Source organism: Aythya fuligula, chromosome Z (genome assembly GCF_009819795.1).
Source record: "Aythya fuligula isolate bAytFul2 chromosome Z, bAytFul2.pri, whole genome shotgun sequence".
Lineage (NCBI taxonomy): Eukaryota > Metazoa > Chordata > Aves > Anseriformes > Anatidae > Aythya > Aythya fuligula.
The window spans coordinates 23,230,899-23,256,489 of NC_045593.1; the positions used below are offsets into that span (position 1 = coordinate 23,230,899).

At 35.5% G+C, this 25,591-nt stretch overlaps 1 protein-coding gene across 2 annotated transcripts in view; it reads left to right on the forward strand.

Annotated features, from left to right (window-relative positions):
- Positions 1–24,144, forward strand: part of ERBIN (erbb2 interacting protein) — a 77,687-nt gene extending 53,543 nt beyond the window's left edge. Inside the window, exons 16-26 of one of the 2 annotated variants that reach the window (XM_032205314.1) lie at positions 752–922; positions 1,677–1,859; positions 4,556–4,670; positions 6,397–6,580; positions 7,403–8,927; positions 15,141–15,284; positions 16,059–16,190; positions 17,874–18,083; positions 19,213–19,305; positions 19,962–20,036; positions 22,205–24,144. In XM_032205314.1, the coding sequence (XP_032061205.1) occupies positions 752–922; positions 1,677–1,859; positions 4,556–4,670; positions 6,397–6,580; positions 7,403–8,927; positions 15,141–15,284; positions 16,059–16,190; positions 17,874–18,083; positions 19,213–19,305; positions 19,962–20,036; positions 22,205–22,312 (2,940 nt within the window). In that variant the 3' untranslated portion in view covers positions 22,313–24,144. The remainder of the gene's footprint in view (positions 1–751; positions 923–1,676; positions 1,860–4,555; positions 4,671–6,396; positions 6,581–7,402; positions 8,928–15,140; positions 15,285–16,058; positions 16,191–17,873; positions 18,084–19,212; positions 19,306–19,961; positions 20,037–22,204) is intronic. The other variant, XM_032205315.1, reaches the window with a different exon arrangement.
- The last annotated feature ends 1,447 nt before the right edge of the window (positions 24,145–25,591 follow it).

A 25,591-nucleotide genomic window follows, 5' to 3' on the forward strand; every position in this document is an offset into this window, starting at 1 on the left:
AGCATGACCTTGAACACCTCGAGGGATGGGGCATCCACAGCTTCTCTGGACAACCTGTGCCAGTGCCTCACTACCCTTATAGTGAAGAATTTTCTCCTAAAGTCTCCTATAAATCTATCCTCTTTTAGTTTAAGACTATACGCCCTTGTCCTATCATTATCTGCGCAAGTAAAGAGTCCTTCTTAATCCTTTTTATAAGACCCCTCTAAGTATGGAAAGGTCACAATGAGGTCTCCCTGGAGCCTTCTCTTCTGTGGGCTGAACAGCCCCAGCTCTCTCAGACTTTCTTAATAGGAGAGGTGATCCAATGAAGGACTTCATTTATTAGTTTAAGAGTATCTAACTGGAAAAATTCTTTTCCCCCTCAGATCACTTAAAAAGGAGCACCAGGGAAAAAGTCTTAGCTGGTTTAGGGCATAATTAGGAGACTGCTGAACTGGTTCTGCTGTGGAGGAGGGATAGTAGGGAAAAATTAATAATCCTGATGTTCCTTTAAGTACTGTACATCTGTTATAGTTCTTCCTGCTTGCATTCAATGGACAAATTAAAAAAAATAAAATAAAAAAGATTTGTAATCTTGCTAGGTTTTATAAAATTGTCTTAATCCAGGTAGACTCAAACAGCTAAATGGAGATCCTACGTTTCTCTGCTGAAAGTTTTGTCCTAATTCATTGCCTGTTTGAAAGCTAATACTTTAATTATGGCATTTAATTAAATTTAGAACATTCCTGCTTTTTTTTTTGTTACACAGGAAGGCAATCTGAAGAGATACCCAACTCCATATCCTGACGAACTGAAGAATATGGTCAAAACTGTCCAGACAATTGTACATAGACTAAAGGATGAAGAGTCTACTGAAGATGTTGCCAAGGAATCAAAACGAGAAAGCCAAGCAGTTTCTGTAAAAGATGTGGGGGTAAAGGTTAGATAAAGCATTCTCTTTTGACTTCACTAGAACGTCCAAATATCTAGAGTATCATTGATTCCTTTTCATTCTTCTTCTCTGCATTAGTGCTTTAGCGTTAATTAAAGAACAGAATTTACCTTTTAATCATCTTAAGAAGTTTGTAATAAATGTGTGTTTTGTAGCAGTAATTTTCCTTTAAGAACAAGGAAGATGGCTTGATTCTCAGGAAATACAAAATACAGATGTGCTACCAAGCTGTTGAATCCAGTTTCTGGAGGATGGCATCTTTGTTGTTACCTGATTCTCCTTTATCTATGAAACTTCAAAAGGAAAATCGGGATTATCTCTAAAAATCTTACTGCTGGCCTTATGACTGAAGGTTTAATACAATAAGTTGGGAAGGCAGCAAGTTGGCACACAAGTGGCTAACAGGGTGATGTTGTGTGCAAAAGTGGTAGAACTGTTTGGCATCTGTTTGCTGCTGATTTGATATTGTACATATTCTTGGCCTTTTTTTGGTTTCTTTAACTGGAAGTATAATGGTATGAATTGACCCCAGCAGTGAGGGGAGTAAAAACAATCAGTGGAGCCTATAATTTAGTAATCTACAGAGATTTCTCTCTACCTTGTGTATTTTGTACTTGATAATTTCAAAGGTCAGATTTTCCATTTTATAGTTTCCTAAAATATTCAATGCTAAGTCTTAATATCATGTGATACTGAAAAACCTTTCAGGATGTTTTTTCTACAAATGTTCTTAATCCTGTAGACTTCAGAAATTGTTCCAATAAAGAACAAAGCTGATGAGAGAAAGCAATATTCAGCCGGAAGCTCTGTGCAGAAGCCTACTGAACCAGAAGCTGAGCACTGCACTGTAAATTCACAGATGGCTGCACTTGTTAAAACCTTGCAGAACACAAAAACAATTGTCAACCATGAGGACACGCTTGAGGTATGGCATTGTGATGAACATCGTAACAGTCAAAGAATTGTGCTGGTGTTGCATTGAACTAGCTACTATGAAAGACAAAAATTCATGTTGACAAAAGCAGAAAATTGCCATCCATAAGTGCTGTATGTACAAATGGGTTGGTAATGTAATATTGTTTTTACTTCACACTATATGAAGTACAAGTTGATATAGCTAGTAAAAAGTTCGTATTGAAAGATGTATGCATTTGAAGAAAAATAAAGCAAACTGGATTAAAACTGTAAGTATCAAGCTGTGGAAAGACCCAAATAGGATTTTTCCTTCTTTTTTTTTTACTTGACTTTCAGTACTTAAGTAAATAAGAGTAATTGTCACTGAAGTGCCAAAATGTCTTAGCAGTGTGAACAATCAAAAACTTATATATCCAAGTGACTACCTGTTCATTTCAAATACAAAGTGGAAGGTGTGTTTAAGAATATGTATTCATCTATATTTAGTAGTAAGCTGTCGTGAATGACTTGGTTTGTATTTACATCTTGTAAAGGTCAGACACTTTACCTTCTGAACTCTTTGTAGAGAAACAACCATCTATTTTTTTTTTTAATTTAGAATATGTTTCAGACATGATAAAATTTGGAACTTGCCAGTTAGTTGCCAGTCACAACCCATGAAACGCTTCTTTTCATAGTTTCACAAGCAGATTATTTTTGTCTGTGTTTTGCAAGCAGTGGAGCATGCATATATCATACATTGAAGAGGCTTTGTGACAAGCAGTTGTGCCTTTTGCTGTGTCTTTTCCCCCTTGACGTGTTTCTGCTGTTACCTGCTTTCTGAAAACATTGTATTTTATTTTTTATTTTAAAAACATAATTTCTGAAAATTGTATTAGTTGTCTAATGGTGGAAGCATGTCTTTGAATTGGCTGTGTGTCAGTTAAGGAAATGCAGTAGCAGTATGTAGTCAGGGATACTCAATTCTTAGTGCAAGGACAAACCTGCTAGTAGTTTTGTTACAGCTCAATCCAGATATCTAAACCTTACACGCATACAAGTTTTTCATTTCAACATTAATTTGCACTTGTTATATGTCACACCCAAAGCTGACGGGCAATGTGATGGAGGCAGTGATGAGTATGTCTGTTCTGATTGCAGAGGAGCAGATTTGAGTTTTATTTACTTACTTATTTAATGAAGGCTGTCACACTGTGATTGCTACTTCTCACTCAGGTTTATTCTCCTGTACTGCAGTCCAAAGAACTCACCAGGTTGTTGGTATCACGGGGGTAGTGGTACTCTAGAAGGTTCTACACACTAAATGTTCTGAAACTTTTAAGAAAAAATTAACATTAACAGACTTGTTTTGCAATCTGTGACATGTTTTGTAGCATTTGTAAGAGGAAGCATGCTTACTAGAGAGAAATGTTCACGTTAGGGAAGGCTTTTTTTCCCTTCAAAATATTTCTGAAAACCTGGCAGTAGGATACTGAATCTGTTGCTTGGCTCCTGTTGCAGGCAGCTGTGTTAGTTAATCTATTTCATATAGTGCACTGAACTCCATCTTATGGTTAGGAACTAGTGATTTCTAGCCTAAATCTATTCAGCGTCAATTGTTCTTGAAGTTGAATAACTTCTCTTCCATTTGTAATTCACACACAGTGTAAAAAAACAAACTACACTTCCTTTTCCCTCTCCTTCCCTAAATTAGTCTATGCAAACTAAAATCAATCTTTTCTCACAGCATAACTCTCTGTTCCTAAATCATGTAGTTTGAGCAGTTTTCTGCTGAACTGATACCCAGATCATCAGTCTGGGGCGTTTGCTGGTTCAGCGGTAACTTAAAGGCAGTCAACATTGTAGGCAGCTGGAAAAAGAGTAGAAGCAAACATTGATGTGTCTTATCAGGAGCGAACAGGTAAATTCTGTAGTACATTTAAGACCTCAGCTAGAGCAGCGTGTGCAGTTTTAAGTACTGAAATTCAATGAAGGTGTCAAGCAGTTACAGAGTCCAAAGAGAGCAATAAAAAGCATTAGTTACTGAAGATCTAGAGAATTTCTAAGGGAATTGGAAAGTATTGATGTCCTTTAGTCTAAAAAATGTGAAGTTCCTGGGGCAGGAAGCAAGGGAGTGGTTAGGCATTAGCAGTATTACAACACCTTGAAAGCAGCTGCAGAGAGAAAAGGAATAATTTGTTACTATTTCCACCAGCAGTGGGGAACAAAAAAAAAAAAAAAAAAAAGTTGTAACACAATAGCACAGATACTTCCTTATCTGTTGCTGGAAACTTAAAGTTTGTGTGTGCCACTTCATGGTAGTGTCTATTACCATGTCATGGAATGATGATATCATGACTCTTTCTTTTCTGACTTAAACTCAATCAGAGGTTCTTCCAGAGGGGGAAAAATGTTTCATCTGCTTGCTCTGAGCAGGGTCTTGCAACTGAAGTTACCTACTGGTTTGATTAGCATTTCCACAGAGTTCATCACTGACAAAGCAAGTCTGTATATACTGCTGCTTTAGAGGAAAATTCAGTGGAAAAAAAGTTATTAAAATCAGTTGACATGCACTACAAAATGCACTAAACAGTTGCTATGTTATACCTATGTGATGTTGCTCATCTTCCTCTTTATTGTTCAGTGTGTGACAGTTTAGATAGCATTTACTTAACCTTTAACCTCTTATGTTAAATGCACAACATAAAGCTGTTTTTCCTTTAACAGGAGTCAGAAGAACTGTCCTCTGATGAAGAGATGAAAATGGCAGAAATGCGACCACCACTGATTGAAACCTCCATAAATCAACCAAAAGTGGTAGCTCTTAGCAACAGCAAAAAAGGTGAGATGCTCTAAAAAGCAAATAGTTCTCATAGTTCCTTGACTCAAAATTCCTAGTTTTTCTAGTTAAATTAGGAGAATTAATTTGTGTGTTAAAAGAAAGATGATCAATTCCCTATTTAAGCAATGAAAACAGAAAAGAATTCTGTAGAATCTTATGCTTAGGTGTATAGTAGAGAAAGCTGTACTGACCTCTTGATTTTTTTTTTGTTGTTTGTTTGTTTGTTTTGTCATCAGTTTAAAAGCAGAGGGAAAAAGGACTATTTTCTGGCTTGGGGGACTGTTAGCTTGAACACACTCTCAATCTGTTGAAAGAGGATTGCAGAAAATGGTATTTACCTTGGAAACATTCCATATTTCCTCCCTCTCTCAGGTTTTGTGAGCTTGTTTAAATTTCTCAAAGAAGTCGTGCACTCTTCCTAAGGTTTAAGAATAAACTTCTCTTGTGTCAACTCTTTCTCCACTCACTTTACTCTTTGATCTGGGGAGAGAGGAAATAAGAATAGTAATTGTTTTTGTTAGCTAAGTTTTATATTACTTCTCTGGAAGATAATTTCAGTCTGGATAACTGTTTTCTTGAGAGTAAGGAATGACCTAAGATCCAGAGAAAATGAAATTAAGTCAAAGAGCAGATTGTATTTTGCTTCATGTGATGTTCTAGACCAGGAAAAAAAGGCTCTTCTGGCTACTATATGTAAGAGGGAAAGATTTTGAGGATGAATGAAAAGAGCACTGAGGTAGCTGGAAGAGTCTTCTGAGGATTACCTCAGAAGAGGTGAAAAAAAAAAAAAAGAGGAAAAAAAAATGTTTATCAGTGTTGTTGCTGGACTTCTATGCCTGGCTAAAGTTAGTAAGTCAAAAAATTTCTTATCTCTGAAACTAGAAATTAGATTCACAAAATTTATGCTTTTGGTTGCTGTAACTGTCTCATGAAGCAAAAATTTAAATGTATTGATTTGTGCACTTGTTTACTCATGTCAAAATCATGGCTGGCTTGAAGTCCTGCAGATCAATGATTTTTATATGGATCTGGTGTGTAAGTTTGCATACATTATGCAAGAATAAGTGTGGAAAGGTATAAATAACTGATCACTCCTAGGTGATCTGTGAAGCATGGGAATGCATTGAGTTCCAATTGCTCAGAAGAATATTCTTCTTTCGTATGTTTTACATCCATAAAACTATATGCATTTCTAGTGATCCAGTTCTTTCCAGACTGTTTGTTGTAATAAATAGCTGTTTAACAATGATATAATGTTCAAAAACAAAAACTGCGTGCTTTCAAGGTTCTGCATGTCAAGCGGTGTACTTTGGTTTCATAGTGTCTAATAGGCTCACACAACTGAAAACTTTGGAGTCACTGCAAAAACAGAAACATCATTTGGTGGATAAGTTTCGGAAATTTTATGTAAGGTAACACTAGATTATGCCAAGGAAACTTGGAATAAAGCAACAATTTAAATTTCATTAACAGGTAAGGGCTATTTGCATTGAACCAAATACCTTGGAAAAATAGGAACTATTGCAAGCAGTCCTCTGTGAATTTGTTAAAAACAAAAAAACAAATAAACAACAAAAAACAAGTTTGTGAAGGTGATAGCTCATAGTTTAGTTTCCAGTAATGTGTTCCTAAGAAAAACATGATTTTTAAACACCTTAACATGAACACTCTCGCTATTAAACAATTGTATGTATCTATAACTGGCTTTTTGTTGTTGTTGTTTCAGATGATTCAAAAGATGCTGATTCCTTATCAGATGAAGCTACACATAATAGCAATCAAAATAACAGCAACTGTTCCTCTCCTTCTCGAATGTCAGATTCTGTTTCCTTAAATACCGATAGTAGCCAAGATATTTCTCTCTGCTCTCCAGACAAAGAAACACATGCTGCTGTTTTATCCAAGATCAGGTTTGTAGAATACTGTGTACAACTGAGCAAGCGTAATAGCAAAATGTTACTTAATCTTTCATATGCAATTTCCATTCCTTTAATTCATTAATCATTCATTAAATAATCTAAATTGTAATGTTTTAAAATAATGTTGACTAATGAAATGGTGCTTTAAAAAAAAACACACAAAACTTAGTACAAATTCAAAGACCAATTCTAGTATACAAGATGTGGTTTCATTTCTTCTTATAATAAGGTATAATAATTTCATTCTTAATTTGTGTTATCCCTGCAAATGGATATACTTACAGTATATCATTTTAAAAACTCTGGTTTTATTTTGTAATGTTGAAGATCCATGTGATTACTAACATAATTATTAAGTAGCTTTTAGAAAATTTTAATGAAAGGAGTTGAAACTTACTACTTTCTGTGGGTTTAATTAAAACGTGCCTTTAAAAAAGAAAGCGCTAATGAAAACAAGATTTCTGTCCAGAATTGTGATGGAACTTGGAAATATTTTTTTTAAATTAAATTATTTTCACTTCATACTTTTTGACATTTTAAGCTATCCATAATCATTCCTGTTCATTTTAAGTAACCATAACACGGTCATGTAATAGATGACAGAAAGCCAAGCTGCTGAAGTTAAGCCCTCTGTGTAATGTATTTTCATGATGGTAAGGTAGCAAATAATAAATTTGTTTGTATGTTGGTCTTTGTCCTCTATTGTGTACACAGCATGACTGTGGTGCACGTTATGATTAATTTTTCTAAAATTTCTTGAAGGAATATATTGGTCCTTCAGGTATTTCTTCTAAGAGCTGTCTTTTCTTACAGGCGAGAAGATGAAAATTTGAATAATCTTTTGCAAAATGGAGGTGAATTAAGCATTACAGTAGAAGAAAAAATAAATGTGCAAGAGAAGGTTACCAATCTGTCCGAATATGAACTAAGCCTTGAAGAAAGAATAGGCCTGATAGGAAAAAGTGTTGATCTAAGCACTCCTACAGAAGAGTCTCACAAGTTAGACCAAATAAACATGAATATCAATAAACTAGTTAGTGAAGAGGCAGTGCCAGTTCCTGTAGAAAGGTTAAAACCACAGGAAACAGCGCCAGTAAAGGGCTTTTTGAACAATATCGTAAGAGAAGAAGGTGAGCAGTTGGAAAATGGAAATAAATATCCTATAAATAAAGTAAATGGACATCCTGAGGAAGCAGTACAGTCTCCCAATAAAGAAGAACTAATGAGAAGCACTAGAGCTGATGGTGATTCTTCTGCTGAGTTGTCTATTTCACGGAGCACTGAAGACTTGTCACCACAGAGAAGTGGCCCTGTGATGAAGTCTCACAGCATCACCAGTATGGACCCTGGTGGTCTTAAAATCTATGATATTGTCAATGACAATGGATCTTCCCAGGCAAACTCAGTAGTAAAATCTGCATCTGGTAGTACAGATGGGAAAAACATAGTCCGAAGTAAATCTGCTACTCTTCTGTATGATCAGCCTTTGCAAGTTTTTCCTGGGTCGTCATCATCATCTGATTTAGTATCTTCTACAAAAGCTGCATTCAAGTTTGACTCAAATCACAATCCTGAAGGTGCTAATGTAGTAAGAGGATCAGCGACAGGTGGTGCACAGATGTTTTGCGCTCCCCAGTATAATATTCAGTACAGCAGCAGTGCAACAGCAAAAGACACTTTGTGGTCCCAGAAACAAAACACCCAAGTCGAACAAAGCAGCTTACCTCCTTCACGTCTGCTGAGGTCTGACAGCACAGAAACCCCCAGCTATGTAAAGCATTCTGCCAATATGAATTTCTCTAATCATAACAACGTCCGAGCCAGTGCTGCATATAACACTCATCAACGGATGTCTGGGAGACATGTAGATATGTGGGCTGTTCCACCAAATGATAGACTGCTCCCTGGAGCAACCAGACACACTCTTCAAAGACAGAGTAGTGTTTCTTCCACAGCTTCTATAAATGTTGGTGATACTGGACCTTCAAGGCGGGCCCAGATTCCTGAAGGGGATTATTTAACATACAGAGATTTGCATTCAATGGGAAGAGCTCCACCAATAATGTCAGGGCAACAGAGACCTCTTTCTGCCAGGACATACAGCATTGATGGTCCAAATGTACCCCGACCACAGAGCGCTCGGCCATCAGTGAATGAAATACCAGAAAGAACTATGTCAGTTAGTGACTTTAATTACTCACGGACTAGCCCTTCAAAGAGATCAAATTCAAGGGTTAACTCGGAACACTCTTTATTAGACCCTACAGGAAAAAGTAAAGTCCCTCATGACTGGAGGGAACAGGTGCTGCGACATATTGAGGCTAAAAAGCTAGAAAAGGTAAAATAACTTTTTTTAAATTTTCTACCTTTCTGTCATCTGGGTATGGAATAAGTTAAACAATATGTTTTGAACTGCTTTTAATTGCCAGTGTAAATATACTTCTGTACTTCTACTAAAAAAGGATGTTTGTGTTGAATATCTGAGAAACAAATGGTAGTCCATAAATGAGCTTTCCCCTGAAGAAAGAAGTCCCTCTTGATTTTACATCATACTTGCCAGCTTAGTCCAGTTACTTTAGAATACATTAAATGTCCTCTTGACCATCTGAAGTACAAGGCCAGCTCTTTTAGGCCAGGTAATTTTTATTGCTGTTATTAGCATTATATTCATATTATATTAAAATATTCCCTTACCCTTCTTGATCTTTCTCTTCTGCCTTTACCCCCTATTTCTTCACTTCAAGAACAAGGAGAAGAAAATCAGTAAAATCTATTTAAAAGTACAGGCCTGCAGCTTCAGTTGCTGAGGAATTCAAAATCCGTAATTAACATACATTTGCCTCCAAGCCAGTTGTCTTTTGAAGTTGGATATTTGACAGATTGTTGAATGAATATTTATTGCTGTGAGATGAGAACACTTAAAAATCTTGTTCATTTCAGGAAATCACAGGAGGTTTTGATATAACTAGACATGATGAACAGGATTCTTCATGTACTTTAAATACTATCAAAAATTTGAGCTGATATGTAGAGCTAAACAATTACATATCTTCAAAGAATCTAGGTAGACACTGTAAGAGTGTATGCTGCTATGCTGTCCAGCTAAACCAACTATAAAATCACTAAACATTGGGCCGGATATCATTAGCCTGATCGTGTTTCCTTGGAGGGGAAGTGAGTAAAGCAGCCAAAATGCATTCTGATTAGGCAGCTAGATGGATTTTTTTTTTTTAATTTCTTTTGAAAGAATTTAATTCATATGTTTGTGATTATTATGCCAAGCATTTCAATATTGCTGATAGGTAAAGAAATTTATTTAGGGATGGATGAAAAAATTAATTTTAACTATGCTTTTTTTTTCTCTGGGTATCAAAGTATTTGGAGGATTGGGTATGGTTATGTTTAAGTTGCATAAATCCTAGTGATTGAAAGGGTCTTTTGTTCTTGTTTTCAAAGAGATCTACACAACTGCCACACCTGTTCTTATGGTCTAGTTTGAATCACATAGAACATAAAATATTTTAAGGCTTTCATAGTATTGTGCTGAAACATGGTGGATCCTATGTCCAACAAGACTGTCACAAACATCACCATGTTCCAGTCCTAATTAAAGGTACACTCTCTCATCTTCCATTCTCCTGGATGTATATATCAAATCTTACATGAAACAATGGAAAGGGGAAAAAAAATGAGCAATGTTTGAGTGCAAGAAACAGAACTTCAATGCACCACTTACACAATTTGTTTTTAGCTTTCTTGTATTGTCTATATTTGACAATTTAGAAATGATGTTTAATGCATGGTTGAAATCCTTTCAGGTACTATAGTAATGTAGTCACCTTGACTGAAAGGAAATTGATTCACCGTCTCTCCCTTTGTATCTGTCCATACTTTCTTTCATGCTTTTTATGTAAACCTTAATTTTTGTTTCCTGCTAGAGGGATATGGAATAGCTGCTGTTGGGTTCTAGGCTATGCATCTTATCTAACATATCTTAGCAGTCTGTTTTTTGTGTGCATGTTTCTTTTGTTCTGGCCTTGAAGCATTTTAAAGTAGCTCTTACTTAGCAGTCTAAGATTTTTTTTATGAATTCAAACGTGTATGTAATTCTCTACTTCATATTCTCAGGGATATGATTAACACTTAAATTATGAAAAATGCAGATATGATCATATATGGCAGCTGGCAAATATGATAATGTGGAAATTTTAATAATTCACTATATGCTTCTTTCTTCTAAAATAATGGTTTCAGATATTTGTTAGTTCTTAAAAAGTAACTTTTTAATGGGGGTGCATAGTCTATAAACCAGACTGCTGAAGTGTTTTGAAGTAAAAAAAAAAAAGAAAAAAATAAATCAGTATTTACTTAACGGAACTTGTTTAAAGAACAGGCATTTATTGGAAACTGCTTTGACAGAACTTTCATGGGTTTATAATGGCATTTCTTTTTTTAAGTATAAGACATAGCACTGACAAAAACAGGTACACAACATGAAGCCTTGTGATGAATATTTACTTCATATGTTCTTGCCTGTTGTTATACACAACAGTATGGGTTACAGATTAATAGTCTTACCTTTGCTATGACTCTTCCAAGTCTGTTACTGAATTAATCACTCTTTTAATTTCCGTCCTGTAGTTTTTAGGAAACAATATGTGTGGTGGTTTTGACTTCATGAGTTTTTTTTGTTGTTGTGGTGATGGTGTTCTTTTATTACTGTTATTGGGGGAGGGAGTGAGGCTCCTGAAATAACATTTTGTTTGGTTTCTATAAAATTTAGTAACTGGAGGGAGGTAGCAGAGGGTCAACCTGCTGAAACGAACATTGTCTTGTTGGTTAAAATTAGAGAAACTGATTCTTTTTATTTTGTAGACCTTTTCACCTGATGCAGGCGAAAAAAAATATTCAAGAGTTTAGTTTGCATGAGGAGAGAGAGAGGATTGTTTTAAGTCCAGTAAAAATGATTAACAGTGGATTCCAGCCAAGTTTACCAGCATCTGTCATTCCTTTGACAGGATGTAAGGGCCCATATTCCAAGGAGCTAAAATTATCCATCTGGTTGCATGGAAGGGAATATAGGTCATAAGACCATATATAAGTTGATATTCTGCATATATTCTGGAGAAACAATTGGCTTATTTTATGTAATGCATATTTTATTCTGAGATAGAGAAAAGGGTTTACTTAAATGTCAAGCTGCTCTCTAGTGGTTGGATATGTAAGCTGTTGGAAAGTATGCCACAAATTCTGCCCCTGCACCACCCCAATTTCTCCCACCCCCAAACCTCTTAAATTTAGTGTACAGTGAGTTTTTACAGTAATACTTTTCATCATATCTTCTTTTCAAGCATGAATTGCCAATTTATCTACATAATATGTGATGATAATCATAGCACCACAGAATGTTTTGGGTTGGAAGGGACCTTAAGGACCACCCAGTTCCACCCCCCTGCCATGGGCAGGGACACCTCCCACCAGACCAGGTTGCCCAAAGCCCCATCCAGCCTGGCCTTGAGCACCTCCAGGGATGGGGCACCCACAGCTTCTCTGGGCAGCCTGTGCCAGGGCCTCACCACACTCTTGAGTGTGGTGCCTTCTAGTATCTTTCCACCTTTAGTTTAAAACTATTCTCCTTCGTCCTATCATTATCTGCCTGAGTAAAAAGTCCCTCTCCACCTTTTTTATAAGCCCCCTTTAATTATTGAAAGGCCACAACAAGGTCTTCTCGGAGCCTTTTCTTCTCCAGGCTGAACATTCCCATCTCTCTGTCTTTCTTCATGGGGCAGGTGCTCCACGCCTATCATAATAAGCTGTAAATATATATAAATATGTATGGTAAATTAATAATTTTCTAGACTTGTTGAAAGTCTTCATTTAGGAATTTAAATAATGATATTGAGGAATTTCTTATCCTTTAAGATGGGCCTTCAGTAGGCCCATGCACAAATAAAACTAAGTTCTTAAATGTTTTTAAGAACACAGCTTTAACAATATTTGAACATTGATAAATTAAAGGAATGCTACCCACTCAGTAGCATTCAGGACCTATTAGTTATAAATTTTGATTTCAGATTTTTCTTCTCTTTCTCTGTTTTGAACAGACTACTGAATCATCAGTGGATTAGAATGATGCTTTATGGAGCTTAGTAATCAATAAATAACACTTTAAAATAAGAAAATTATTGACCATTTTGAAAACAAACAAGTCTTGACCCTGCAAATGTTTGACCAGTACCATTTAAACTGCATGTAATACCCCATATGTAACTCTTCTATAGGTACATTGTTAATGATACGTTTTTTGGATGTTCAGAAACCTACATTTGTGCCCTTTTTTCCCCTCTCTCATGGCTGAAGGAGAATAGTTTTGTAATGTTTAGATTCCCCTTTTTAGGATAAGCTGGTATCTTACTAGAATTCTGCAAGATTTCAAACAACACTGTTTTCCTCACATGCTTTTATTTAGCAAGGCTTCAAGCATTAATTTCAAGTGTTCCTGAATACTTTGAGCAAACCTTGTCCAATTACATTTAACTATAGGAATTTAGATAGCTGAGGTGAGAATGACAAGTGAAGTGTTTTCAACCTTCAGCTGGCAACTGATTCTAAGTTCTGGTTCTTATTTTATTTATTTATTTATTTATTTATTTTAAAAAAAGAGGAGAAAGGAAAAAAAGGCTAGTACCAAAACTTATATGATAAGTCACCAGTTAAGGCTATTCCAAGATAAGCAGAGTGAAGAGTCTTGTTTCCTGAAAATATTTGAGTATTATTAGTTCCTGTTCTATACCAAAAATGTATGGATTAACACAAGCTACAGCTACATCAAACTGGTGTCAGTGACTTTTGGGACACACTGGAGACTGAGGATATACTTTTTGCGGTATTGTAGAATTTGGAACAGTTGCAGTGGTATATATTGTGCAAACAAGCCATAAGGAATTTACAAATAAGATATCAGATGTAAAACTGTGGAGTGTGTGTAGGGAGATACTTCGAGGCACTAGGGAGTTGAAGAAAACTGGCATCCACATTACTGGGTGTTTGGACTGAAATTCAGAGGAGCAGTAACTTCACATTTGATGTTTAGTAAAAAGAGACTTTAAGGCCAAACACAGTTTTGTCCTCCTAAGAGGGGAGAAATTCTGGAGTTTTGTCTGGAAGCTTGAAACATCCATTGGTTATAGAACGGTGAAAGTATAGAAGAGGAGAATAAAGAATGCTCACTACATCATTGTGTGAGAGGTTATTCAAGAGCCTTGACCAAGAAATATCATGTATTGCCAGTAAATACTGTTCTCCAAGGGGGATTCTAATGACTGGTACCAGAACATCTGAGGAGAATGAATATGCAGAGACATGAGACTTTGATTATTAGCTTGTTCTAGTTTCACAAGATAAAGTAGTATGAAAGCAAATGTCTGCCTCAAGGCTACGGGCTTCTCAAAATCAGGCTTATATGCATAGTCAGCAGACAAACACCTTAATCTATTTATACTTGTAAGAATTATTGCAGTCTTCTAGTTATATATATTTTTATTGATACTTTTTTCTTTTTTTTTTTTTTTAATAGAAAAATTAGAAACTTTATAAAAACAACTTTGAATTTGCTCTGCTTTGAATTTTTTTTATGGTGTATCTTGTATTATTGTTATTTCTTTTGTGAGTTCATGTCACTGTTTTAATATTACTTCATTCGAGATGGGTGATTTTCCTTTTCTTCTGTGCCATCTTCTTATTTTGTTACATTCTTGCAACTACAGAAGTCCGTGGTGGCAAGACAGTAATGCCCACTGCTTTCTCTCTATTACCCTTGCCAATACTGTGGAGGTCAGGTTTGCAAGGTGATGGAGCTCAAGACCAAGCCACTGTCACTTCTGCTCTTGGAACCTGCGGCATGCTTGTCGCCTACAGTGGCACAGGGATATGCTCACAGGGTTTCTTGTAGGCCTCTTTGTCTCTTTAAATGAGAATTCAAATATCTTCAAATATCTCATTCATATTGTTGAATGAAGTGTTATCAGAATGTGTTGTAGACATTGACGTCACTGCAAGAGCAAAAATGCTTAACCAAACTGTTAGATCTCTGCGTGTATGTAAGCTATTATTTGTACTGTACCAGTAAGGGGGAAAACATGAGACAAAATAGTAACAACTGGTAATTAAATGGTTTTCCACAGGTACTTTGTACTTTGACTGTCAGCTATTCTTCCTGCAATGTACTTTGTAATGTTGCAAATTGATTGAAACCTTAGAAATTTTGACAAGCTGTGCACCAATGTTTTTTTTCCAGACACATGAACATTTGAATGACTTTATTTACACGTAACTCTGCATGTAAACTGTTGATTGCATGCTGATTTACGGTAAATAAAGGTTAAGTAGGACTCACTGAGTTGTGTTTTATACATCGCAGTGGTCCTGTTCTTGCATGGTTTTTATCTTGCATGACAATGGAATATGTCTGTATTAGTCTACGTATAACATGTCTTGTGGTTTATGCATGCTGCACTAATCTCTGTGTTAAATCTGTCCCCTCTTTATTCAGAGCATGCTGTCTAGGTCCTTTAATTCCAATTATGCTGCAGTTAGCAGCTTTCACTATGGCAGCTCTAGGGATCTGCATGGCAGCCAGGGTAGTGTTGCCTTGAGTGTTGCAGACGGAAGAGGTTCTGGTGTGCACATTGTTCGAGTGAGTACCTACAGGAGGCTATTGCAATTTTTAGAGGGGGAAAGAATAAAATATGAGAGATGCCCTTTAAATTGATAGTTATCCTTCTAGAGATGAACAGTACTTTCAATGAAAAATACAATTTGTGCCTGATTTTTAATAGGTGTTAAAATACTTTGCTTTTACTTTATATGCCTTAACTTATTGTAAGGTTTTTCAGATTGAGTTTTCTAATTATTTTTTTGTGTATTATTGAATATAAAAACATCTGGTTTTGCTGTACATGTTGTGAACCAGAGATTACCATTCTGAATTTGACCTGTGTTGAAAATTGAACAAAATGTTTGGCTTTTTTTTTTTTTTTTTTTTTTTTTTACCAAACAAATGATACAAATTGTATTGCAAGATACTTTAGACATTCAAGAAAATGACTTCTTTGGTTTGTAATAAAATGAGAGGAAACAACTCCTTAACTCTGAGCATCTTGAATGATGCTATGGTACCCATAGTGAGCAGGATAAATTCATCAGAAAACTTTTAACTGCAGTTGCTGATATTTGTAAACATCATGCAATATCTTCTGGGTATGGTATCGTACCTAGTAAGATTTATGTTTTCTACATAAACACAAAAAAATGTGCTAGTTTTTCTTTTATTTTTTTAGCTTGCTTCTTTTGTTTTTTAAAGATAGAGAATAATAAAACCCTTAAAATGTTTTGTTTTGGGCATCTTATGAGAACTTTTTAGTTGTTTGAATAATACGAAGACATTCATACTGTTGCATTCTGTTTAAAGTATCCCCAGGCTTCAACTCCAGGAGACCAATGTCAAGATGAGGTGTTCATTTCAGGAAAGCAGAATTATTCATCTGCCACACTTAGTCTCAAAGATGTTCCTCCAGACAGCCTGAAGAAAGTAGCTGTGCAGGTAATTATCTACATGATATAATGGATAGGATATATTTTTTATTGTTTGTATAAACATATGCTGAGATAGCACTTGTAACTGGGGCTTCTTTAAAACATAAAACAGGATTACACCCAGGTATTTAGTAGTATAAGAAAAATAGCATCCTGGTTTTGGAAAACAAAGTTTTTACCTATATGAAGGGGGTTAGTTTTTATTTTCCTTCATTGAGGGCTTAGAAAGAAAAAACGTGCAGAAAAAATAAGTAATTGCAAGTGGAAATTGGAATACGGCAATTGATTTCAGGGAAGCAGATTGAAGCTGATTAAACCATTTAAAGAACAAGCTTGAAATCTGTTGTGATGAAATTGCAATGGTAAACTATAATTCATAGAAGGCATTCTGTATTCATGTCAAAGGACCATCTATATGGGCAGAACTTACTGCAGTGAAACTAAGTGGATATGTGTAATTTAAGATGCAGCAATAGACTTCCCTTTTATGATCCGTGCTCTCATTACATTTCTATAGACGTTAATATTGGGAATTAGGATCATTATTGATATATGTTGCATCTGTAAACTCTCTACCTCTGATAATGCAACAAAAATAGTTTTCCCATAATGCTTTAGATTTTCAGGAAAGACAGTAGAAAATCTTGTAAATTGAATATGTCTGACCCGTAGATAATCTAAGATATGCACACATATGCATACCCATTTCTCAGAATCACTTTGACAAAGAAACTCTTCTTAACAGACTAGTTTCTCTGTCCATTCACCTAGTGTGGTTAAAGGTTGAAATTTACATGCTTCAGTTATAGTTTTGAGAAACAGAGTATCTTAGTATCCTTGTATCCTCTAACTAGTGGGATAACAGTAGTAGGCAGAAAAATATGCAGACTCAAGACTGTGGCATTTCTGGAGTGTGGGAATCCTAAGGAGGGATGACTGACTATTTAGGCTTCATAAGAGTGGGAAGAAAGAAAAGGCTTCCCATCTCAGCTTGGAGCTGCAGAGCCCCCTGTAGCTCTGGGGCTTCAGTAAGAAATGTTGTGACCAACATCATCCTTAGTGAAATGGTTTGAATGAACCTCATGTCTTTACAGTTGAGTAAAGTTGAGACCTTACTGCCGTGATTATACCTATCAAATGAGTAACAGATGGTTTAAGAAAAGAATAACATTTATGGGAAATACCATCATTACAGTTTTGATATTAAAATCTTGAATCTGTTTGGAAGGTTTTTGAGTGAAGTGATCACCAAAAGATGCTCAGAGAGCGGATAACTTCTGAATGGTAGTTGTGTGGGCTTTTTTGTTTTGTGTATGCTCTACTGGGAATTGTTGTGGAAATTTCATGCAATAAAAGTGCAATCTGTAAGAAGATCAACCAAGTGCCAATACTGTCAATTATATTGTCAGAAAATAATAGTCTTGGTAACTCAGTGAAAAAAAGTGTTTATCTAGTCTGCTCTGGTAGATTACCACTCACTATAAGGTTTTGTTTTTAAACCTTATCCTCATGGTGTCAGAGCTGATGACTCTCATGAAAACTGAGTGCAGTTGTACATGATTCGTAACAGTAGTTTTAGTAATGTCGCTAAAACTAAAGCAGACTTTAGAAATATTGAAATAATTAAGGAAGAATTGAGGATTGTTACTTATAGAATGTATGACATTAAGAATATTCATGTTTTATTCAGATACCTTTGACAAATGGACAAATGTGCCAGCCTCAAAGACCTCAGGCAAACTACAGCCAAGTCCATCATCTCCCTCCTCAGTCATCAGTTGCAAGACATCCATCTAGAGAACAGTTAATTGATTACTTGATGTTGAAAGTTGCCCACCAACCTCCCTATGCCCAGTCCCAGTGCTCTCCCAGACAAAGCCATGAATTGGTAAAGCAAGAGGTAAGAGTGAAATCTAATTTGGATGCATGACATCTGTCTGTTATAAAGAAAAATGTGGTAGATTTTTAACAGAATGGACCGGCAACTTACGCTTGCATCTTTGTACCGAGATAGAAATTTACTTCTTGACTACATTTATTAATCACCAACTCAGTATTTATGAGTAACTGAAAATCTCAAAGTACCAGTACAACTTCTAGTACTTTGCAGCTATTAATTGCTCTCTGTAATGGTTCAAAAATCTGCAACTGTAGAAGTATGCAGCTGTAAACAAAAGTCAGGATTTAAAAATAAAAAAAAAAAGTGTGAGCATCTGATGCGTGTTTGATAATAATAATTTGTTTTATTTATGTTAGACATAAAAAAGGGTAAGAATGGGTAAGAAATTCTCATAACCATTTGTTATAATCTCATAACCAATTATTTGTTTGAACCAATGTTTCTTGCAGTGTGGGTAACCTTCTTTCTGCTCTTGTATTAAAGGTGTTTCCTTTGTATTGTTTTGTTATTTGAGAAAATACTGAGAGCTTTTCTTTCTGCCTTTCTTTGCTAGAATGGATATGTCCACTTTTTGTGTAAAATTGTTTTCTAATCAACTCTTCCGGCAAGAGAAAAGATAGACATTGTGTAGAATTTATGTATAGACATTGTGTAGACATTATGTATATTATAGATATACATGTATATCTATATCTATATGTATCTATATAGATATATGTATATCTATAATGTATATCTATATGTACATTATAGATAGACATTATGTAGAATGGAGAATGAAAGTAGGAGCTAGGTTTAATTTAAAATTCAGCCAGAAGTAGCAAAGAAATAGGAAGAGCAAATTATTCCATATGACCATGTGCATTTGCTCGGGTCATTAAATTCATTTACATAATATCTCAATATCTCTGAATTTAAAATCTACATAGATTACTATGATTATAATAGCAGTGATATTAGGGCAGGACTTACGTACAATGATATGCCGTTGTATTGAAATCTTGGTTTGAATTAAGATTGAGATACAATACTGTCTCAAATTGTGATAAATGCTTTTGATTTTTTTTCTTTTTAAAAGCTTTTGTTCATCTAAGTTCCATTTCTTCTAACTTTGCTTGTAACTACTTAGATTCGAGTGAGGATTGACAAGGATCCTGAACTTGGATTTAGTATATCAGGAGGAGTTGGTGGTAGAGGGAATCCATTCAGACCTGAAGATGATGTGAGTATTTTATATATCTTAAAATCATTCTGATTAGCAAATGTTTCCAGTGTTTACCAAAGGAAATTGACATATATAAATATAAGTAAGTGTGTATGTGTGTGTGTATATATATATATATATATATATATATATCCATCCTCCAAATACAAATCACTCCAGGACTTGGTGGGAGAAAAGTGAGGAAAAGTTATTTATGAAAAATGAAGGTAGTGGGTGACCACTGTGTAGCCACATGGCAACACAAAGGATTGTTCTGACTGAATGTTTCTTAAAATGTTCCAGATATCAGTCCACAGATTTGAGATAATGAGTTACGGAGTTTACACCTAGGAAGTCTCCAAAAAGAGAATATGATTTAACCTACAGCATTATTTCCAGTGGTTGATAATTTGTCTTGACATATACATCTGCCAAATTAAACAAAGGCTTGAGTTACACATCAGGCAGATCAGAATTTGCCCTTCAGTACTCCTTTAAAGGCAGTTTCCCTGGATTTAACATCAGAAAAGGATGGCAGCCACTAAAGCCTATAAAATAGTATTGCATTCTCTTCTATTTAAGATGGAAAATTGAAATGATGTTTTGAATTACATCTGTACACCATACTTTATGAAATAAGTTTTCAAAAATGTTTTACGCCTCTGTTTTTCAAGGGTATCTTTGTAACCAGAGTACAGCCCGAAGGACCAGCATCTATGTTGCTGCAGCCTGGTGATAAAATAATTCAGGTACTGTAGTCATATAATTAACTATCATGTATAATATACCAGTTGATTTTTAATTTGCTTCTTTTCTGAGAGTAGAATGGTTAATTTTTGTGTGGATTGCCAGTATCTTTCTAGAAGCATATCAGTATTCTGTAATGATCCTTTTTTCTTCCATCTAACATTAGGATAAGTGATACAGGCTGAAGCATTAATCAGTTGGATCGTTTTTCAAATTCTGAACATTTTTCATAGTTTTGATAATTGTCCTCATGGATTATAATAATAGTCCTTATGTTATTCAGTATGGAATATGAGTGAGTTCATTTGGCTTTAGCATCATTCAGGTATTTAATTTGTAGTCATTCATATGCAGTATTCTGAATAACAAGTTGTCTGAACACGAGCAGTAGCTCCTCATGCCCTCCTTTACCCAGCTGCATACATCTGTTGCATCCTGCCCCTCCCGCCCCCAATCTGCAGTTCCTGCCAGCCTTTGCTTCCTCTCCCCCAGCTGACGGGGGTTGGACAAATGCAAGCACTGGCAGAAGCCGCTTCCTTGATGACTGATACCTGACTGCTCACAGCCCATACCTCCTGGCTACCCTATCTGCCACAGGAGAGCCCCAGATAGTTTATTTCAAGAGCCATGGCTTTTGGGCTGCAGCTGTGTGGCTTTTTCTATAGGAATTAAGTACCACTCCTGTGTCAGATTCGTTTGAAATTGTCTAATGAACTTGCAGGTTATTTGTGGAAGGGTCAAGGAGGTATACAATGGGATTATCTAAGCCTTACTGTTGTAGAGAACAGGTTAACAGGACACTTCAACTGTGCTGTAGCCACACTTTAAGTTCCAGAGCTAGCCTTCTGATAAAAACATATTTTTAATACTACACACATTACAAGTTTGAGAGTGCTTATAGAGAGATCCTAAATGACCAGTGTCTAGGTAATTGTGTGCAAGTCTTAAGATACGGTTGCATATTAGGTTAGCACATTCTGTACAGATGATGGCTTGGAGTGGTTACTGCTCTTACTGCTCTCTGAACAGTCTATACACTAAACTTTCTTTGCAGCCCTAGACAGATTTAAAAATTACTGCCTTTATAACAAAGAGTCCAGCTGGTAGCAACAGCAGGTGTTAGATAATGGGATGAGCATGCAGAGCTCCAAAATGAGTAGCGAAGGCTCATGACTGGCCTCAGCAGGCACCTCTGTCATCTCTCTGGTGACACCATGGCTGGCCTCTCTGTCACCGTGTAAGGGGCAGCACCTCTGGGAGAAAGGTGGGATGCACAGCTGGCAGCAGCAGTAGTTCAAACTGGACAAATTGTCATTTGGCAAGATTTTACTGCACAGACCGAATATGAATTAGCAGCAATACGCCCTGAGAAGTTGAACCATAGCCATGTTTTCCCTCTTTTCTGTGGGCTGCTTAGGCCTGCCTGTGTTTGCCAAGCCAAGCCTGTCTTAGGAATGACAAAGGTACTTAGTCATAGGAAAATTGCAGCTGGGGGTGATCTCAGGAGGTCTGAAGCACAACATCCTGTTGAAAACAGTCAGCTCAGAGCTTGGAATGTGTTACGTGGGGATTTATCCAGACAGGTCCTGAAAAACATCCGTGGGTAGAGACTGTATAACTTCACAGAGCAACCTGACTGACTGCTGGACTCTGCTCAGAACAGATAAAAAAAAAGTTTGCTGCGTCCAGTCTGAACTGCAAGCAAGGGGAATAAAATCCTAAAAGGGCCTAAAATGCCATGAATGTTTTTTGTTAAAGGCTTCAGTAGTTCTTTTATCTATCACAAATGCCATTTCTAGTGTTTAAACTGAGATGTACCATCTATTCTTCATTTTCTTTTTTTAGCATAGACATACTCAGATTGAAGAGTTAGATGCCTGCCGCTAATGATTTAAAGCTCTTTTTTTATTTATTATTTTTTATTTTGGTTATGTGCAAATATATTCAGTATCTTTGGAGTAAAATTCTTCCAAGGCTAACACAACTGTTTAATTCCTTGTAGCGTACACCTAAATGTTCTACTGGCATCAGCAATGTAATCTGAGAATCAGCAGTGTTTTATTGTATGCATTTATATAAGATTTTTATTTATTTAAAACTTAGTTTAAGCTTAAGTAAACTAACATGAAATATGAGACTGCCATTCTTAATTCTGAATATTTCTTTTTAGGCTAATGGATACAGCTTCATAAATATTGATCATGGACAAGCAGTATCTTTGCTAAAGACTTTTCAGAATGCGGTGGAACTCATCATTGTGCGAGAAGTTTCTTCATAAATACTGTGGATAGTGGGGAAAAAGCCAGCAGGATTCATTGAAGGACTTACGGAAACTGAATATTTTGCCTATTTTTATATGTGAAAGGAACTTGAAAAGAATTATGATCAAAATTTGTACAGGAAATGAAATACTGAACTTGTGGTCAAAGGGGAATAAACCACTGTATAGAACATACAGGAAATCATTTTGGAAATGCATATGCTGAAAAAACTTGTTTTTAAGCATTATAGCAATCTAAGGATCACTCCTCCAAGAACAAACCTGTGTTGTTGTTTTGTACAGATGGTAGGTTTATTTTTGGATAATTCATACACATTACTAAACTTTGTGCGAGGCTTTGAGAAGCCTAGGTTGTAGCCAATGGACAGATGGCAGGGCTGTCTGTCCTGTAGCTGTTTATTGCCTTTATTTTTATTCACCAGATATTAATGTGTTTTGCTGAAACCACTTCTGTAGATATGAACAGGGGATATGAAATGTTGGCTTCGATATGTGCACATTGTATAGATGAATGGGTAGATGGAAGGTGGTGCTGTTTGGACAGAATAAAGGTCAGGTAAAACTACTATCTGCTATCTAAATCTGAAATCAAGAAAGAAGTAAAAGTGTTTAGTTCTGGAATGTACGTCTACCAATAGAACATGCAATATAAGATTATGGTGTTTTTTAGGAAGACTGTAATTACAAATTTGTGATATTCTACAGGATTTGTTCCTTATGTAGTCATTGAATATTCATTTGCCACGTGTGATTCATGTTTAGTTGGGTTTTCTTGAATACACAATTTTTTTTCAACTGTGCTGTGGAAATGTGCCCAGAGGTTTTTCTGTGCTGTGGAAATCCCCAGTTTTGTGCAAATGGTGATACTTTTATCTTTATAAAAAGTACTCCATTTTAAACTTACATATTTTTAAAATGAAACCGAAATGGCCAGTTTTTAAGGTTGTTGCCTGTAATACACATTTGAACACACACAAAGTAAATGCAGAAAGGGTTATGAAAGTCATCTTGATTTAGTTTGGCCTTTGCATTGCCTTGTTAATCAAAAAGGAAACCATACACATGGCGCTAGGTAACCAAAGCAAGTTTGTGAAACTTTGAACAGAGACAGAGAATTGCTGTGGTGAGATGGAGAGCAAAGGGAGGGTGTACTTACAACCCACCAGTTCGTAATGACGTTTCTTAAAGGGCTGTTCCTACAGGTAACATTAAATGTGAACTAGACACTTCAGAGTCATTAAAGGGTTTCTAACTATATTAATGTAATAGTGATTTACCACAGGCTGCCTTTGTTCCTTATTACTGTATAAAATATTCAATTATGCTTGTATTAATTTTGTTTACCAGAAACATTAACTTTATTTTTCTTTCTCCTTTGTAATTGAATAAAGACTGCATAATCTGCAGTCATAATTAATACACGGTTGTTATGGACCAGGGAAAAGTGCCATAGAAGACCAGTAACTGTTTTTAATCAGGGCTAATGATTAGCCTGTCATTGGAGCAATATTCAGTTATTGCAGTTCATTTTTATTTGCATATAAGTTGGTAGTTTGAAACAGATATAAGTTACTTTTTTCCACCCATGTGTACAAAAGTAAATTCTTTTAATAAAGCTAGCAAAAACACCAGCCTCCTTTAGTTTTGGGGAAAAGAGCTGAAAGAGAGGAAATACTTAGCTAGCAGAAATAGGCAGTACTTCTTAAATAAGTGAACTCAAATATTATTGCACTTCTTTCAGAGATGTTAACTATTGCTTATTGTACTGTGTATAGTTCTAATAATTTTAATTGAAACCCTTTAACAACTCTTTGTATATTTTAATTCTTTTTAGTTGATTTTCAGTAATATTTACATAGGAAATAATTTTTTTGATATATTAGCAGAAATGTGCTGTATTTTGATAAAAATTCACTTATTTTCTGTGTGCTGTTAATCTTTAAAGAAAAGAATGAGAAACATAGCTATATAATGGCAGGCTTCAGCGTTCCCTTTCTCTGAGATGTTTTGTTGTTGTTTATTTTTTTATTGAAAAAGGAAAATGTTCACATCACATGTTCATTACTTTTAATCATGTTATTTTTATCACACACTGCCTTTTAAAGGGAATGCATACAGACAACTTCTAAATTAACTTGGTCTTCTACATAACCTGTATCTTTAGGAAGGGAAAGTACAAAAAGCAGAACTGATTCTTTACTGATCTTGTGTACATTGTGACTTTGTATACGTTTTACAGTACATTTGAGTATATCACTGAAGAGTTGTACCGTGTTGTATTTTGCTTTAATGTTAACAGAGTTTTAAACTATATTATGTCACTTAATTTTCAGATTTACGTATCACATGACAATTCTACCAGGAAGTGTTTCGCTATGGTAGAACTGTAGTAATGGGGATTTATAGCAAGAAGTTTAGTACTTCTTGTGGAAACAGTTGGCCAAAGCTTGTCTTTGTTAAATTAGCAAATTAACCGTGAAATAAAACATGAATTATACTGATTTTACTCAGTAAACTTTTGAGTTTTTAATGGATTGATACGTGTTTGTTCCTTCTGTGTCTGTGTGTAAAGGTATTTACATGTCAAGCTAGATGACTCTGCAGAGTGGGAGAAGGATGTCTCCCGAACTAGTCCAGCCAGGATTCAGCAGGACAAGAGACAGTATCAGCACTTTTCATTTTGAATGCATCTTAAACTACATTTTAAATAGGGAAAAAAAAAAATCCATCAATAGCAGTAGTCACTCAGCATGGCAGTGAGTTGATGCAAACTGTTAATTCTTTCTGTTCTGAATAGTTCATTAAAGAATCAGTTCAACTGATGTAATGAAAAGATGAAGTCTCCCACATATTTATTATGTAAATATTTTTGAGTTACATTTTTGGACTGGAGTTTAAAAAATGTGTATATACTTGAAAGCATTCTATGAACACAAACATAGCAATAAGCAACACACAGAATCAAACCTTTATCATTTGGGGATTTTTGTTTGTTTGTTTAGAAATTTTCCCTTGTCAACAGCTATGAAATGTTTTTTATTGATCAGCATTTATTCAACATTCCAAATTTTTGTATATAATTAGACTGTTTCTGAGGTAACACATGGAGAATAGATAATAAACTAATGCTCTTTAAAGCTGTGCGTAATTGACTTATTTAACTTCTAGGAAATTCTCCATGACACAAGTCTATTCATCTGTTGTTTCTGTAGACCCTAATCCTCTATCAATATCCATTAATGCTCCATGCATCTCAGTGTGACAGGAGTCTGCTCA